This window comes from Esox lucius, chromosome 3 (assembly GCF_011004845.1).
Source record: "Esox lucius isolate fEsoLuc1 chromosome 3, fEsoLuc1.pri, whole genome shotgun sequence".
NCBI lineage: Eukaryota > Metazoa > Chordata > Actinopteri > Esociformes > Esocidae > Esox > Esox lucius.
In genome coordinates, this window is record NC_047571.1 from 34,502,912 (window position 1) to 34,521,337 (window position 18,426).

General features: G+C 41.7%; 1 protein-coding gene across 1 annotated transcript in view; it reads right to left on the minus strand.

Moving 5' to 3' along the window:
- Positions 1-18,426, minus strand: part of ak5 (adenylate kinase 5) — a 78,564-nt gene that overhangs the window by 7,621 nt on the left and 52,517 nt on the right. Inside the window, exons 7-10 of the mRNA XM_034290812.1 lie at positions 15,424-15,514; positions 10,581-10,657; positions 6,010-6,073; positions 4,919-4,963 (exon numbers count right to left, since the gene is read on the minus strand). Coding sequence (XP_034146703.1) covers positions 4,919-4,963; positions 6,010-6,073; positions 10,581-10,657; positions 15,424-15,514 — 277 coding nt within the window. The remainder of the gene's footprint in view (positions 1-4,918; positions 4,964-6,009; positions 6,074-10,580; positions 10,658-15,423; positions 15,515-18,426) is intronic.

Sequence of the window (18,426 nt, forward strand, 5' to 3'; positions counted from 1 at the left end):
AAGTCTCTGGGACCTCAAGGATATCAATATCAAATGCTTTATGTTCAGAATAAACACTTGTTCTGTACATGCTCAGAAGCATCAGAACAAGTCAAATTTCTGGTCTGAATTATAATGATCCTGAAAAAGTCAAATATTATGGTCTAGAGACTAAGCATCCTGAAAAAGTCTGATCTTATGGGTTAGAGCGTAAAGATCCTGAAAAAGTCAGATCTTATGGACTAGAGACTAAACATCCTGAAAAAGTCTGATATTGTTGTCTAGAGCATTGTTTTTCTTAATCCTGGTCCTCAGTTCCCAAAGGGGTGCACATTTTTGTTTTTGCCCTAGCACTCACACACCTGATTGATGTAATCAACCTATTGTCAAGTCTTTAGTCTGAATCAGGTGTCAGAGAGCTAGGGCAACAGTTACAACTCTATGCTTCAGTGATGAAGCACCTGGGGGAAACCAGCTCGCTGCAGAAAAAAAGGGTAATTTGCTGACCATATTGGACAGGGAATTGGAGTTTCAGAATGGGAGAACAGCAGCGGTTACCCACAATGCCGTGCCTACTGTCTGTTGTCGATTGACAGGAGCTGTAGCGATCTGGTACCACTGGGGAGACATTCTTCGGCTCAGCTGTGGCAGCTCACCCTGGCGCTGAATTCTAAATCCAACCTTAACAACCTCCCCAGACATTTATATCAACCCATAACTCCCTCGCTAGTGAGTTTACGTGACCTTCAACCCCTCCCCCAGACAGTTATACTGACTTCTAATCCCTTATATTCACCCCTAACTCCTTCCCTACACACTTAAGCATTTTGACCTTTAATCCCTTTCCCGAATACTTCTGAGAATTAGAACATACTGTCTGATGACCAGGGAGGAACAGGTAGTGTGTTAAGTCATTTTTTATATACTTCCCTTGACCCACTTTCTCTGGTTGATTACTCTTTTTTTCAGGTCACCATTAGCTATGAAGAAACAGCAGGTGTTCTTCCTAGGGTCAGTTAACATGTAATCTACCTCATGTTCTCTATAAACACCCCATGTGTATGACTGAGAAGTTCTGTAATCCACCTCCAGTTCTCTAAACAAATCTCAAGTGTATGACTGAGAAGATCTGTAATCTACCTCCAGTTTTCTATAAAAACCTCAGGTGTATGACAAAGTGTGGGAGGTACCAGACACATCTCTATAACAACCACTACCAGACACATCTATATAACAACCACTACCAGACACATCTATATAACAACCACTAACAGACACATCTATATAACAACCACTACCAGACACATCTCTATAATAACCACTAACAGACACATCTATATAACAACCACTGCCAGACACATCTATATAACAACCACTACCAGACACATCTATATAACAACCACTACCAGACACATCTATATAACAACCACTACCAGACACATCTATATAACAACCACTAACAGACACATCTGTATAACAACCACTACCAGACACATCTCTATAACAACCACTACCAGACACATCTATATAACAGCCAAAACCAGACAGATCTATATAACAACCACTACCAGACAAATCTTAATAACAACCACCACCAGACTCATCTATATAACAACCACTACCAGACACATCTCTATAACAACCACTACCAAACACATCTATATAACAACCACTACCAGATACGTCTATATAACAACCACTACCAGACACATCTATATAACAACCACTACCAGACACATCTATATAACAACCACTACCAGACACATCTATATAACAACCACTACCAGACACATCTCTATAACAACCACTACCGGACACATCTATATAACAACCAATCAAATTTATTTCAATCAATCAAATTACTTTATAAAGCCCTTTTTACAACAGCAGTTGTCACAAAGTGCTTTACAGAGACACCCGGCCTTAAACCCCAAGGAGCAAACAACAGTAGTGTTGAATTTCAGTGGCTAGGAAAAACTCCCTAAGGTCGAATTTTAGGAAGAAACCTAGAGAGGACCCAGGCTCAGAGGGGTGACCAGTCCTCTTCTGGCTGTGCCGGGTGAGATATTAAGAGTCCAATTGGAATAATAAATAAATTTCTCTGGACTAAATCCAGAGTCTATTTGAATTTAGACTAGGTCAGAAGTATGACCAGGTGGACAAGGACAGGGACAGCAACGGGCCCCCCAAACCAGGTAATCCGCAGGTGTGGACCAGGACCTCATCTCCTTCTAAAATTTAAAACTGGAGGAAACTGAGAAAAGTTAGTAGTACATCCCTCATATCCCCCAGCACAATAATATAGCAGCGTAACACCTTGGAACTGAGACAACCACTACCATACACATCTATATAACAGCCACAACCAGACACATCTATATAACAACCACTACCAGACACATCTATATAACAGCCAAAACCAGACAAATCTATATAACAACCACTACCAGACAAATCTTAAAAACAACCACCACCAGACTCATCTATATAACAACCACTACCAGACACATCTATATAACAACCACTAACAGACACATCAATATAACAACCACTACCAGACACATCTATATAACAACCACTACCAGACACATCTATATAACAACCACTACCAGACACATCTATATAACAACCACTACCAAACACATCTATATAACAACCACTACCAGACACATCTATATAACAACCACTACCAGACACATCTATATAACAACCACTAACAGACACATTTATATAACAACCACTAACAGACACATCAATATAACAACCACTACCAGACACATCTATATAACAACCACTACCAGACACATCTATATAACAACCACTACCAGACACATCTATATAACAACCACTACCAAACACATCTATATAACAACCACTACCAGACACATCTATATAACAACCACTACCAGACACATCAATATAACAACCACTACCAGACACATCTATATAACAACCACTACCAGACACATCTATGTAACAACCACTAACAGACACATCTATATAACAACCACTAACAGACACATCTATATAACAACCACTAACAGACACATCTATATAACAACCACTACCAGACACATCTATATAACAACCACTACCAGACACATCTATATAACAACCACTAACAGACACATCTATATAACAACCACTAACAGACACATCTATATAACAACCACTAACAGACACATCATTTATCAATTGAAGATGTGTGTTGTGTGTGCGCGTGTTTGTGCTTCCGTCTGTACGTCAGAATACCATAGCAGCTGATTCAAGTGAACAGGCAGTTGAACATCACCTATGATGTGCAGTATGATTAAGATGCATTACTGAAAGAGCTCTTCAGTTGTCTGTGTTTCCCACACACACTCACACACACGCACACAAACACACACACACACACACACTCATTAGACTCTCGATGGTCACGATACACACCCACAACTCACTCAGCTTGTTTTGGAGTGGTTAGATACCAGGTAAACCACCTAGTCAATGAGTTTCTAGTATTTCCGGGTTGAGCACTACAATAGACTCCTGGTTTCTCATTGCTAGTGTGAATAGGAAATTCTGTTTGTTATTTACTGTTATTAGTGTTATTTAAATTACATTGTTGTCACACCAATTGTTGTAGTCTGAGGCTTGGTAGCACAGCGATGTTTGTGTGTGTGTGTGTGTGTGTGTTTGTATGTGTGTGTATGTGTGTGTGACTCTCTCTCTCTCTGTGTGTGTGTGTGTGTGTACTCAGCGATGTATAAAGTACTTGATTGTCACACTTGAGTAAAAGCACAGATATCATATTTAAAAGTGACTCTGGTAAAAGTGAAATTCGCCAATATGGAAAGTGGCTCATATTAAATGTACTTCAATATCAAAAGTATTCATCTGGTGTTAAAATGTACTTAAGTATCAAAAGTAAAAAGTAAAAGTTTGACAGGAATTGTTTTCTTACTCCAAGTGTTATTTTCTCCTTCCATCACTCAACTCCTTTCTCCTCTTTCTCCCTCCTCCAGCTTCCTCCCACCCTCTGACTCCCTCCCTCTGACTCCCTCCTCCAGCTTCCTCCCATCCTCTCACTCCCTCCCTCTGCTTTCTCGCTCCTCCTGGGATCTGCTGAACAGGCCAGGAATCCATCTAGTTGCTTGTAGCTGTCGTGTGTGAGAGAATATACTGTAAATATTGTAAATACTTACTGAAGTAAATGCTAATACCTCCTGAATGAGCATTCAAATGATGAAGAGTCAGGGACATTCCATGAACTGAAGCCATTACACATGTCCCGTCCTGTGACAACATAGGCATTACCAAACATTAAAATGGCCAGAGAAATGTCACCTAATAATTCCAACTTAAACTGGAACCTTGGAGTCGGCGCAGACAACACTCGTGGCCACCTCTCCCTTGTCTTTTATTATTTTGAGGGGCGTTTGCACACACAGGAGCAAGGCATTCCACCAGGTAGCGCTTGGAGGCAGCAGCTGCGGGGGCGATGAGTCTTCCAAGTCTTCGGCTGCTGGAATAGATCTTCTGCATTTATTCCAGAGTGTGCAACACTTCCTGAACATTGATCGGTACACTGCATTGTGCATCGCTGGCAGGTGCTTTCACAGCATCAACTGTAGGAACCGATTTGAGACGTTGACAAGCCCAGCATTGGTGCTCTGGTAGCACAAATTCAGAGCTCTCTTACCACATGAAGTGCCTCTTGTGCCTGCCCAAAATCCCTGAAATCTGGCCAGTATGGTTATGGAAGTCTGTTAATCTCCATGAAGAGAATTATATTAAGATTTTATTTTGTAGCGAGTAGCAACGGGTCCATTGTTAATGTAACAGAGTAAAAGTATATACATACTTTTAAGTGAAAGTCGACAGAAATAGAAAAACTCTTTATGTAGTGTAACAAAGTATTATTACGTAGTTACTTTACAGCACTGTGTGTACTTACCTATCAGGAAGACAACCTTAAGTTTCGTCCTCTCTGAGTGGTGACCTGAGAACACAGGGATGATTAACACAGACTCTTACAAACACACTCACACAAACACAACCTCACACAAACACACTCACACAAACACACTCTCACTCTCACACACACACTCACAAAAGCTCACACAAACACACTTACACAAACACACTCACACAGACACACACAGACACATTCTATAGCTGATCCATTGAACCCATCAACCCATCATATTAACCAGTATTATCCATTGAACCCATTACTGGGTTATATGGTTTGGGAGCAACATATGCTGCCATCCAGACAACATCTTTTTAAAGGAAGGGCTTGCTCATTTTAGCAGGACAATGCAAAACCACATTCTGCACGTATTACAACAGCATGGCTCCGTTTTAAAAGAGTCACAGCCACAACAGGCCTGCCTGCAGTCCAGACCTGTCACCCACTGAAAACATTTGGCGCATTATGAAATGAAAAATACGACAAAGGAGCCCCCGAACTGTTAGATTAAAGTAGATTAAATCCTATTTTAAGCAAGAATGGGAAAACATTTCACTTTCAGCTCTACAGCAATTGGTCTTTATTGTTAAAAGAAAAGGTGATGCAACACAGTGGTTAACATGCCCCTGTCCCAACTTTTTTGAAACGTGTTGCCAGGGTCAAATTCAGAATGGGCATGTATTCATCCAAAAACAATAACATTTATCAGTTTCAACATTAGGATTTTGACACTACCTCCTGATGTTTGGGAGACATCCTAATGACTGCTGCACATGATCATCTCCATATTGGAAGCTGTTATTTTGCATTTTAATCCAGCCGGTAAGTTCCTCCTCTATCTGTGCATTTCATCACTGAGGGAAACGAATAAAGACACGCCAGCTGATGTCACTGCATGTTCACACCAAATGGCTCCCTAATCCCTCTCTAGTGCACTACTGTAGACGAGGCCCACAGGCATCCATGGGGAATAGGGAGTGATTTGGGAGTCCCCCAGAGAGTCAGTGTGTTTAAAACGTTGGCCTTGTATGTCACCTCAGGGCCAGTCTCCACGGAGATCAGTGCAGACTCACCTTGTGTAGACCCTATGGCACAACCCACCACACTCCCATCCTCTTCCTCGTCTTCCTCTTCAACCTGCAAAAACAAGATTGTTATGAAACTGACATACCATTTTTTTTTTTTTTTTACTGTTAAGCTCAGATGAAAAACTGCCTGTGTTTTGACAACCGTTTCTCTAGAAAAGGTCTGGAGATCTAGTCGTAATCATTCCTCTAGGTGTTTTGAACCTGATTGGACAATGTGCCACGTTCTGTTGTCAGAGAGACAGTAATTATGATCAGATGCTAGACGTGGAGAACTGCTGGACTGGGAGATTACCATGCTGTAAGATGACGTCTGGATATGACGGACAGACAGGAACACATGGCTGTTCTCGCTTCATCGCCACAATGTCTCTTTGACTCAGACTGAGTTGCGATCAGGGCTATTTGATTCAGATGAGCCCTAGAACCAAACCCAAGGACTACCTGGCTGGACAAGTTCCAGTCCAGCGTTGTGTGCTGATCTAGATTTTGCCTGACGACTCCTCCTGCTGCTCAAAGCCCAACTGGTGGTGTTGCTATTTTGGTCTCAGTCTCGAAGAAGCCAACTGACATTTCCATTTTCCTCGGATGACCTGACTTTGCGCTCCCCATATAACCACTGCGAGTGTTCTTCAATCCGCAGTTATGAAAAGATAACTGACATTTACATTTATTATGGGCCCAATGGCAACCCCCACGAGCCTGGCTCCACTCCACGTTTCTTCCATTCAATGGAGTGGCACTGACTGTGGTGTCTGCCTGTCACGAGGGCCCATCCGCTTGTCGCATGATTTAGAGAGATACAGACAGACACACAGGCAGACAGACGTGTTATGTTGAGTGTGTATTATCTTTAGTGTGTTGTGTGTTCAGTGTGTATTATGATATCTAGTAGAAGTTTGTGTGACTAAGGCAGCTTTCCCTGGGGACATTAAAGTTCATCTTGTTCTATCCTCTCAAGTGCGCCTCAAATAATCCTTCCAGACATCGGAGACAACTAAGCATATTAGAGCCTGATCATCACAGCCTTGTTGTCTGTTTCCTGACACGTCATCTGTGACATCAAGCTTCGACCAGTCAAATCAAGACCTGGACAATCTCCTAAGTGTCATCCTGACATTCAAACCTCAACAGTCCAAACAATCTGACGGCCTGTTCATCTGGAAGCCTCATTTTCACCCACCACCCAATGGGATGGGAATGAGGCAAATGATGAAGCATCAACATGTTTTCCCATCCGTCGCGCAGGCAGGGTGGATTGGGGCAGTTATGTGACTGAAGCTGAAGGTGTAAGTTAGGCTGTGCTACATGACATCACATGGGTCTGATCACTTATCCTCTGGACTGACTTACAGGTTTCTACTGGACAATTGGAACAAAGCAACAGGAAATGTGACATTAGGTCGATTATAATTAACTTTCTTGCACCAACAACAGGACGATCTCCAGAGGATGACGGCCATGATATCAGTCAGCTAACTCCAAAAGACCCAGACAAGTAAAAGACCAAGACAACACCAGAGAGAGAAGGAGCCAGATAGAAAGAGAGTGATACAGTATGAGAAGGAGATGCAGATAAAAGATACAAGGCAGTGGAAGAAAATACAGAGAATAGAAAGAACGAGTGTGACAAATCAAAACACTTAAAATATTCCTATATATATATACACACCTACACTCACCTAAAGGATTATTAGGAACACCTGTTCAATTTCTCATTAATGCAATTATCTAATCAACCAATCACATGGCAGTTGCTTCAATGCATTTAGGGGTGTGGTCCTGGTCAAGACAATCTCCTGAACTCCAAACTGAATGTCAGAATGGGTAGAAAGGTGATTTAAGCAATTCTGAGCGTGGCATGGTTGTTGGTGCCAGACGGGCCGGTCTGAGTATTTCACAATCTGCTCAGTTACTGGGATTTTCACGCACAACCATTTCTAGGGTTTACAAAGAATGGTGTGAAAAAGGAAAAACATCCAGTATGCGGCAGTCCTGTGGGCGAAAATGCCTTGTTGATGCTAGAGGTCAGAGGAGAATGGGCTGACTGATTCAAGCTGATAGAAGAGCAACTTTGGCTGAAATAACCACTCGTTATAACCGAGGTATGCAGCAAAGCATTTGTGAAGCCACAACACGCACAACCTTGAGGCGGATGGGCTACAACAGCAGAAGACCCCACCGGGTACCACTCATCTCTACTACAAATAGGAAAAAGAGGCTACAATTTGCACGAGCTCACCAAAATTGGACAGTTGAAGACTGGAAGAATGTTGCCTGGTTTGATGAGTCTCGATTTCTGTTGAGACATTCAGATGGTAGAGTCAGAATTTGGCGTAAACAGAATGAGAACATGGATCCATCATGCCTTGTTACCACTGTGCAGGCTGGTGGTGGTGGGGTAATGGTGTGGGGGATGTTTTCTTGGCACACTTTAGGCCCCTTAGTGCCAATTGGGCATCGTTTAAATGCCACAGCCTCCCTGAGTATTTTTTCTGACCATGTCCATCCCTTTATGACCATCATGTACCCATCCTCTGATCCAGCAGGATAATGCACCATGTCACAAAGCTCGAATAATTTCAAATTGGTTTCTTGAACATGACAATGAGTTCACTGTACTGAAATGGCCCCCACAGTCACCAGATCTCAACCCAATAGAGCATCTTTGGGATGTGGTGGAACGGGAGCTTCGTGCCCTGGATGTGCATCCCACAAATCTCCATCAACTGCAAGATGCTATCCTATCAATATGGGCCAACATTTCTAAAGAATGCTTTCAGCACCTTGTTGAATCAATGCCACGTAGAATTAAGGCAGTTCTGAAGGCGAAAGGGGGTTAAACACAGTATTAGTATGGTGTTCCTAATAATCCTTTAGGTGAGTGTATATACACCTATATATATATACACCTATATATATACCTATATATACACCTCTATATATATATACACCTATATATACACCTCTATATATATACACCTATATATATACACCTATATATACACCTCTATATATATATACACCTATATATACACCTCTATATATATACACCTATATATACACCTCTATATATATATACACCTATATATACACCTCTATATATATACACCTATATATATACACCTATATATACACCTCTATATATATATACACCTATATATATACACCTATATATATACACCTATATATACACCGATCAGCCATAACATTATGACCCCTCTCCTCACCCCTATCCTCCCCCTCTCCTCATCCCTTTCCTCCCCCTCTCCACACCCCTATCCTCCCCCTCTCCTCATCCCTTTCCTCCCCCTCTCCACACCACTATCCTCCCCCTCTCCACACTTCTATCCTCCCCCACTCTTCACCCATATCCTCCCCCTTTCCTCACCTCTACCCTCCCCTTTCTCCTCACCCCTCCCCTCCCCCCACTCCTCACCTCTGTCCTCCCCCTCTCCCTACCCATATCCTCCCCCTCTCCCTACCTCTATCCTCCCCCTCTCCTCACCTCTACCCTGCCCCTCTCCTCACCTCTGTCCTCCCCCTCTTCCTACCCATACCCTCACCCTCTCCTCTCCTCACCGCTCCCCTCCCCATCCCCTCCCCCCATTCTCCCCCTCTCCTCACCTCTTTCCTCCCCCTCTCCTCACCTCTTTCCTCCCCCTCTCCTCACTTCTGTCCTCCTCTACTATACTTGGTTGTGTGTCTGTAACTGAGGCTCACCAGCTGAATATCGGGTTTGTAATTCAGACTCCTAAAGCCATCATCATTTACTCTCAGTAGAAAACATCTGTCCTTTGTCTATCTTACAAAATGGTGGGAGGATATTTTGCTTTGTAACGACAGCGGGAATTTAAATGCCAAAGTGACATTTGATTACAGTAATAGCCTCTAGCTAAAGCCTTACTGGATGTATGATAAGACTTGCTATTGGGTTAAAAACAGTCTTAGTATGTCCCAAATTACACATTATTTGCAAAATAGTGCACTACTCTAGTCCAAAGCCCCAGGGAAAAGGGTGCTATTTTGGAAGCAACCTAAGTAATGTCTTGATTAATGTACGATAAGAGTTGCTATTAAGTTAATGTGTGACTTGGAGCAGCAGAGCAGAGCTAGATGTTGGGAGACAACAGCTCTGCAGACCAAATTGTATCCTACACCCCATGGTGCCCTAAACAAAAGAAGGGCACTAAGTCGGGAATAGGGTACAGTTTAGAAATCACCCTGTCTCACAGTACGACTAACAACAGATGGTTTCATAGAAAATATATGATTATATATTAGCAATGGTACAATAAAACTGATTGGGTCAATATAGTAATATTCCCCGTGGCCTAAATATTCTTCATATGGAATTGGTGAGAGTAGGAGAGGATAGGACAAAACAGGAGGGATGGGAGAAGAGGACTGAATGAAAAGTGGGAGGATAGGAGAAAAGAAGCAGGGAGAAAAGAAAAGGAGATAGAGTAGGAGAAAAGAGGAGAGAAGAGGAGGAGATAGAATAGGAGAAAAGAGCAGAGAAGAAAGGAGGAAAGCAGAGAGGAGAAGGGGTGTTTTACCTGCTCTTCATTTTTGAAAGGGATGTCGGCCAGACTGCTTGTGTCTCCTAGGAGACTGAGATCCAGCTGACTGGGACCTGGAGAGAGACCACAACATCAGAGAGAGACCACAACACCAGAGACCACAACATCAGAGAGAGACCACAACACCAGAGACCACAACACCAGAGAGAGACCACAATACCAGAGAGAGACCACAACACCAGAGAGAGACCACAATACCAGAAAGAGACCACAACACCAGAGAGAGACCACAACACCAGAGAGAGACCACAATACCAGAGAGAGACCACAACACCAGAGAGAGACCACAATACCAGAGAGAGAACACAACACCAGAGAGAGACCACAATACCAGAGAGAGACCACAACACCAGAGAGAGACCACAATACCAGAGAGAGACCACAACACCAGAGAGAGACCACAACATAACCTACTGGCTGACGTCTGACTGTGATGACAGCATAGAAACACACGATACATAATAAAAATACTAAATAATGTACTTTCTCCGATAGTTATGTGCGCAGAAGGATCCAATCCTTGAGATGACCCCTTAACCCCTGCCTGACCCAATGACCCCCACCTGACCCCCAGACCGCTGTGTTTAGATTTCCTTTCCTCCATCCTAACATTCAAAGTCTGTCCCTAATGACTTTGCTTTAGACCACACCCCTGTGATTGCCACCAGGACCCAGAGGGCTCTTGGCCAACTTACCGCACTAATAAGGGAATAGGGTGCCATTTGGGACAGATTTAAACCCAGAATATAGTATTCTGTGAGAAGCAGCAATGTCCTGTCACATAGCACATCACCTTATTTGTTAATACTTCATCAGCCACACCATGGCAACAAAACGCCAACCAGCAGAGAGTTTCACCGCTCGGAGTCTTTGGGGGACATCCTGCAGATACTGAATGCTGATTTGAGGCTGAATAAACTCGAACTGCCAATGAGGGAACAAACATAATCAACACACTACAGCAAGTCCTGATGTGGGGTCATTGACCCTATTCCAATCTGTGTTGTGAATGTTGTCTTGAGACACAAGAGTCGGCCTCGTTTGAAGAGTGTCTCATCGTCCAATCAGCCAGTGGCCCCTTCTTGACATGTTGTTTGTAGGTGGGGAGAAGGAACAGGGAGGAATCAACTTATTGGCTGAAATGGCCAAACGCATCAGAGAAATTGTGGTGAACAATGTCCAACAGGCTTTTCCCTGTTGCTGTAGGAGCTACATGTCTGGTTATAAGAGTTGACTTAGTGACCATATGATGTACTATGCAGGGAACAACATGCTATCTGGGACACCAATGAAATGGGACTTGGATCCAAATGAACAAACAAATTAAACCCTCATAGCAGGTTACAGAAACAACAGCCAGGACGAGATGTTTTGTTGAGTCTAAAACATGGTTTGCGTGATCTCTCTGGTTGTTTCCTTATCTCTTCTAATGACGGTAGTTATGTCTGCAATGTCGTCATTTATCCTGAAATTTACAATGCCTTCTCAGTAACATTACAGACTGTGTGTTAGAGCTGGGATTGGATAATTCAGTGGGCCTTCTCAGTAACATTACAGACTGTGTGTTACAACTGGGATTGGATAATTCAGTGGGCCTTCTCAGTAACATTACAGACTGTGTGTTACAGCTGGGATTGGATAATTCAGTGGGCCTTCTCAGTAACATTACAGACTGTGTTACAGCTGGGATTGGATAATTCAGTGGGCCTTCTCAGTAACATTACAGACTGTGTTACAGCTGGGATTGGATAATTCAGTGGGCCTTCTCAGTAACATTACAGACTGTGTGTTACAGCTGGGATTGGATAATTCTGTAGAGTTTGAATCAATTCCCAGTTTCTGTCCCCATGCTGACCTCTGTCACCAGTCAGACAGATCTAACCCTGGTTCTGTCCATCTGGACCTGGTTCTGTCCACCCATCCTTCAGTTTGAGATAGAGGTTGTGTGCCAAATGGCACACTATTCCCTAGTGAACTCGTTTTGATCAGAGTCTTTATAGGGTGTCACATGAATGTACAATCTGAGCCTCAGCCCTAAAGCCATATTGACATTATTAGACAAAGTTGAGGGGCTTTGGTCCGAGATGAGATCGCATCCAGTGTATAAGGAAGAGAGACATGGTGGTTCTTCAGCCCTACATTCCGACCCAACGGTCAGCACTTCAGCATGACATCCGCTGTCACAGCCACCCAGGCTATAGTCTGAAGAGGATCTGTCACAGCCACCCAGGCTAGGATCTGTCACAGCCACCCAGGCTACGGTATATCACAGCCACCCAGGCTATGGTCTGTCACAGCCACCCAGGCTAGGATCTGTCACAGCCACCCAGGCTAAGATCTGTTCATGCTGCTGCCGTCTGGTCGACGCTACCGGAGTGTCGTTGTTTCCCTCAGCCCGTAAGCCTCCTCAACCAGCAACACTGATCCATGATCATACTGATTTAACCAGCAACAATGATCCATGATCATAATGATTCAACCAGCAACACTGATCCATGATCACAATGATTCAACCAGCAACACTGATCCATGATCATACTGATTCAACCAGCAACACTGATCCATGATCATACTGATTCAACCAGCAACAATGATCCATGATCATACTGATTCAACCAGCAACTCTGATCCATGATCATACTGATTCAACCAGCAACTTTGATCCATGATCATACTGATTCAACCAGCAACACTGATCCATGATCATACTGATTCAACCAGCAACTCTGATCCATGATCATACTGATTCAACCAGCAACAATGATCCATGATCATACTGATTCAACCAGCAACTCTGATCCATGATCATACTGATTCAACCAGCAACTTTGATCCATGATCATACTGATTCAACCAGCAACACTGATCCATGATCATACTGATTCAACCAGCAACTCTGATCCATGATCATACTGATTCAACCATCAACTCTGATCCATGATCATACTGATTCAACCAGCAACTCTGATCCATGATCATACTGATTCAACCATCAACTCTGATCCATGATCATACTGATCACACATGAACATTCCAGATGCTCTGATGTCTTTTCATGTACATTCAACGTACATTAAATATTCCTTCGTATTGATCATTCATAGGCATATTACATTCATATAGTATCTATAATATTCAATATTTCTACCCATATTGTTCATATTTCCCATCCTACTCTTTTTAAAATTGCTGCTAGTTTACATTGTTATGTATATTATTGCTATATATTTGCTTTATATATAAATTATTGTTGTGTATATATATATATATATATTATTATTTTTTTTTTTCTTTTTCTTTTGCTTACTATGTAGATCTACTATGCCATCTCACATGAATTTCCTTGTGCAGAATGACGCTGTCGTATTCGGTCCATTTGATAAAGAAACGTATAACTTGAACTTAATGTGATCCTACAACTCCATTATCTCAACTTAATGTGGTCTTACAGCTACGTTATCTAACTTAATGTGGTCCTACAGCTACGTTATCTCAACTTAATGTGGTCTTACAGCTACGTTATCTCAACTTAATGTGGTCTTACAGCTACGTTATCTAAATTAATGTGTTCCTACAGCTACGTTATCTAAATTAATGTGTTCCTACAGCTACGTTATCTAAATTAATGTGTTCCTACAGCTACGTTATCTAAATGAATGTGTTCCTACAGCTACGTTATCTAAATGAATGTGTACCTATAGCTACGTTATCTAAATTAATGTGTTCCTACAGCTACGTTATGTAAATTAATGTGTTCCTACAGCTACGTTATCTAAATTAATGTGTTCCTACAGCTACGATATCTAAATTAATGTGTTCCTACAGCTACGTTATCTAAATTAATGTGTTCCTACAGCTACGTTATCTAAATTAATGTGTTCCTACAGCTACGTTATCTAAATTAATGTGTTCCTACAGCTACGTTATCTCAACTTAATGTGTTCCTACAGCTACGTTATCTAAATTAATGTGTTCCTACAGCTACGTTATCTAAATTAATGTGTTCCTACAGCTACGTTATCTAAATTAATGTGGTCCTACAGCTACGTTATCTAAATTAATGTGGTCCTACAGCTACGTTATCTAAATTAATGTGGTCCTACAGTTACGTTATCTAAATTAATGTGTTCCTACAGCTACGTTATCTAAATTAATGTGTTCCTACAGCTACGTTATCTAAATTAATGTGTTCCTACAGCTACGATATCTAAATTAATGTGTTCCTACAGCTACGTTATCTAAATTAATGTGGTCCTACAGCTACGTTATCTAAATTAATGTGTTCCTACAGCTACGTTATCTAAATTAATGTGTTCCTACAGCTACGTTATCTAAATTAATGTGTTCCTACAGCTACGTTATCTAAATGAATGTGTTCCTACAGCTACGTTATCTAAATTAATGTGTTCCTACAGCTACGTTATCTAAATTAATGTGTTCCTACAGCTACGTTATCTAAATGAATGTGTTCCTACAGCTACGTTATCTAAATTAATGTGTTCCTACAGCTACGTTATCTAAATGAATGTGTTCCTACAGCTACGTTATCTAAATTAATGTGTTCCTACAGCTACGTTATCTAAATTAATGTGTTCCTACAGCTACGTTAGCTGTACATTATGGGCCTGGGACAGGGTCAGTCAATTTACATTACAAACAACCAATTGTATTTCTAGGTGGCAAGTTTTCAAAATAAGATAAAATAATTCTTCCTCCAAATATATACGGTTTAAATGTTAGTTAAATGCTTGAAAGGTGGCAGGTGATGTCCTTAATAAATTGGTACTTATTAGAATAACGTTTAATACGAAGTTCCTACCAGCAATGGGTTGTTTGGAGGGAAACAGCTTGTTGTCAACCGTCATGCTGATGTCACAGAACACCTCCTCCTCGTCTCGATCTGCATCCAGCTAAGGAAGGAAGGACAACAAAAGGTTTACAAGGACATAGAAGGAAGGACAACAACAGGTTTACAAGAACATTGAATGAAGGACAACAACAGGTGTAGAGGCTAAGCCCAAGCTTTAAGCTCCTGAGGTGCTGTTCCACGGGTAGAGTAATTGACGCACCATTTACCTTTTTTGATCAATGAAAGTCCAAGTCATATTTGCAGTTAACACCATTGGTTCCATTTATTTCCATGAGATATTATTTAGTAGTCCAGACAAATTACTGCTTGTATGTGTCCGTGTGTGGTGTTGGTGTGTGTGTGTGTGTGTCCGTGTGTGGTGTTGGTGTGTGTGTCCGTGTTTGGTGTTGGTGTGTGTACATGTCCGTGTGTGATGTTGGTGTGTGTGTCCGTCCGTGTGTGGTGTTGGTGTGTGTATGTGTCCGTGTGTGGTGTTGGTGTGTGTGTGTGTCCGTGTGTGGTGTTGGTGTGTGTGTGTGTCCATGTGTGGTGTTGGTGTGTGTATGTGTCCATGTGTGGTGTTGGTGTGTGTATGTGTCCGTGTGTTGGTGTGTGTGTGTCCGTGTGTGGTGTTGGTGTGTGTGTGTCCATGTGTGGTGTTGGTGTGTGTGTGTGTGTGTGTGGTGTTGGCGTGTGTGTGGTGTTGGTGTGTGTGTGTGTCCGTGTGTGGTGTTGGTGTGTGTGTGTGTGTGGTGTTGGCGTGTGTGTGGTGTTGGTGTGTGGTGTTGGTGTGTGTGGTGTTGGTGTGTGGTGTTGGTGTGTGTATGTGTGTGTGTGGTGTTGGCGTGTGTGTGGTGTTGGTGTGTGGTGTTGGCGTGTGTGTGGTGTTGGTGTGTGTATGTGGTCAAAAACTGTATGTGCTTCCGGGTTGCACCCTGAGGAACCAAAGATTGGTTCCTATTTATACAAAGGGCCCTAATTGGCTCTTACAACAGGTTTACAAGAATATTGAAGGAAGGACAACAACAGGTTTACAAGAACATAGAAAGGAAGAACAACAAAAGGTTTACAAGAACATAGAAGGAAGGACAACAAAATGTTTACAAGAACATAAAAGGACACCAACAGGTTTACAAGAACATAAAAGGACACCAACAGGTTTACAAGAACATAAAAGGACAACAACAGGTTTACAAGAACATAAAAGGACAACAACAGGTTTACAAGAATATAGGAGGAAGGACAACAACAGGTTTACAAGAATATAGGAGGAAGGACAACAACAGGTTTACAAGAATATAGAAGGAAGGACAACAACAGGTTTACAAGAACATAAAAGGACAACAACAGGTTTACAAGAACATAAAAGGACACCAACAGGTTTACAAGAACATAAAAGGACACCAACAGGTTTACAAGAACATAAAAGGACAACAACAGGTTTACAAGAACATAAAAGGACAACAACAGGTTTACAAGAATATAGGAGGAAGGACAACAACAGGTTTACAAGAATATAGGAGGAAGGACAACAACAGGTTTACAAGAATATAGAAGGAAGGACAACAACAGGTTTACAAGAACATAAAAGGACAACAACAGGTTTACAAGAACATAAAAGGACACCAACAGGTTTACAAGAACATATAAGGACAACAACAGGTTTACAAGAATATAGGAGGAAGGACAACAACAGGTTTACAAGAATATAGGAGGAAGGACAACAACAGGTTTACAAGAATATAGAAGGAAGGACAACAACAGGTTTACAAGAACATAAAAGGACACCAACAGGTTTACAAGAACATAAAAGGACACCAACAGGTTTACAAGAACATAAAAGGACAACAACAGGTTTACAAGAACATAAAAGGAAGGACAATGCGGCCACGCACCCACTACGCAATCAAAAAATTTGTATTGTTATTTTACATTGTGTGTTTCTATTCTGTTGACGGCGGATGGTTTTAGTTGAGATGACGGGGTGACTTGAAACAGACAAACATTATCACCAAGTAAGACTGCCAATCAGAGCAACCTGGAATTAAACTTAACCAGAATACATTAAACTACATCTGTTGTGAAACAAGATAAATACTACTACAAATTGTACAATCTATTGGAAAAGGCAAAGCATTTTGCAAGATAATTTCCCTACCTCGTTTATTCAACATTTATATGCAACTGTTAGCCCAGCAACAAAATTGGTCATCATAATTATGCAGATGACATTTATATAGCTCACTAATGCAGTGACTTTTATCCCATATAGTTACTCCACCAATGACTGGAACAAACCAATAACTGGAGGTGCCAGAAAATCATAGACTTGCCCCAACATTGGCCACTTAAATTCGGGCCAAAATGTTTTCTTCTGCCTTTTATTCATCTCGTAATAATCTTTTAGCCATCTAAAACGTGATGTTTTTATTTATATATTTTGTCTTTTTTTCAACATTTTCACTCTGCTTATTACATTAGAGGCAGGATTCTACACTGTGCCCCTTTAAGTCGTGTGACATCAAACGGTCAAAGAAGATAACGGAAAATAACTGTATTTTTCATGGTCCTGAAAGGAAGCTCTAGTTTGCGTCAGTACCATTCGTTTAGTTTCAAATTCACAGGAGTTGAAGTTGAGGGAATCTGGGAATCCTGTCCCTTTCATTGGTTGCTACACGTTCATTTTAAAGGGACTGGGCAGTTTTATTCGCTGCTCTAGTCCAGGTCATTGTACAGCTATTCATGATATTTTGATGATTGGGGTGGGAACAGCAATATTTCAAGATACGCCCACATTGAACCACACCTACAAGACAAGTTTCGTTTGGCCTCGTCATGGAGGCTGCATTTTTAATGAGAAAGCTCTAAAACAAAGCCAAAGGAGAAAGGTTTAGCTGCTCTTTTACTTGACCATTCATGTTCTTCTGTAGCAAAAATGCGTTTAGGGCCGTTTTCAATCTCCATGACCCAACA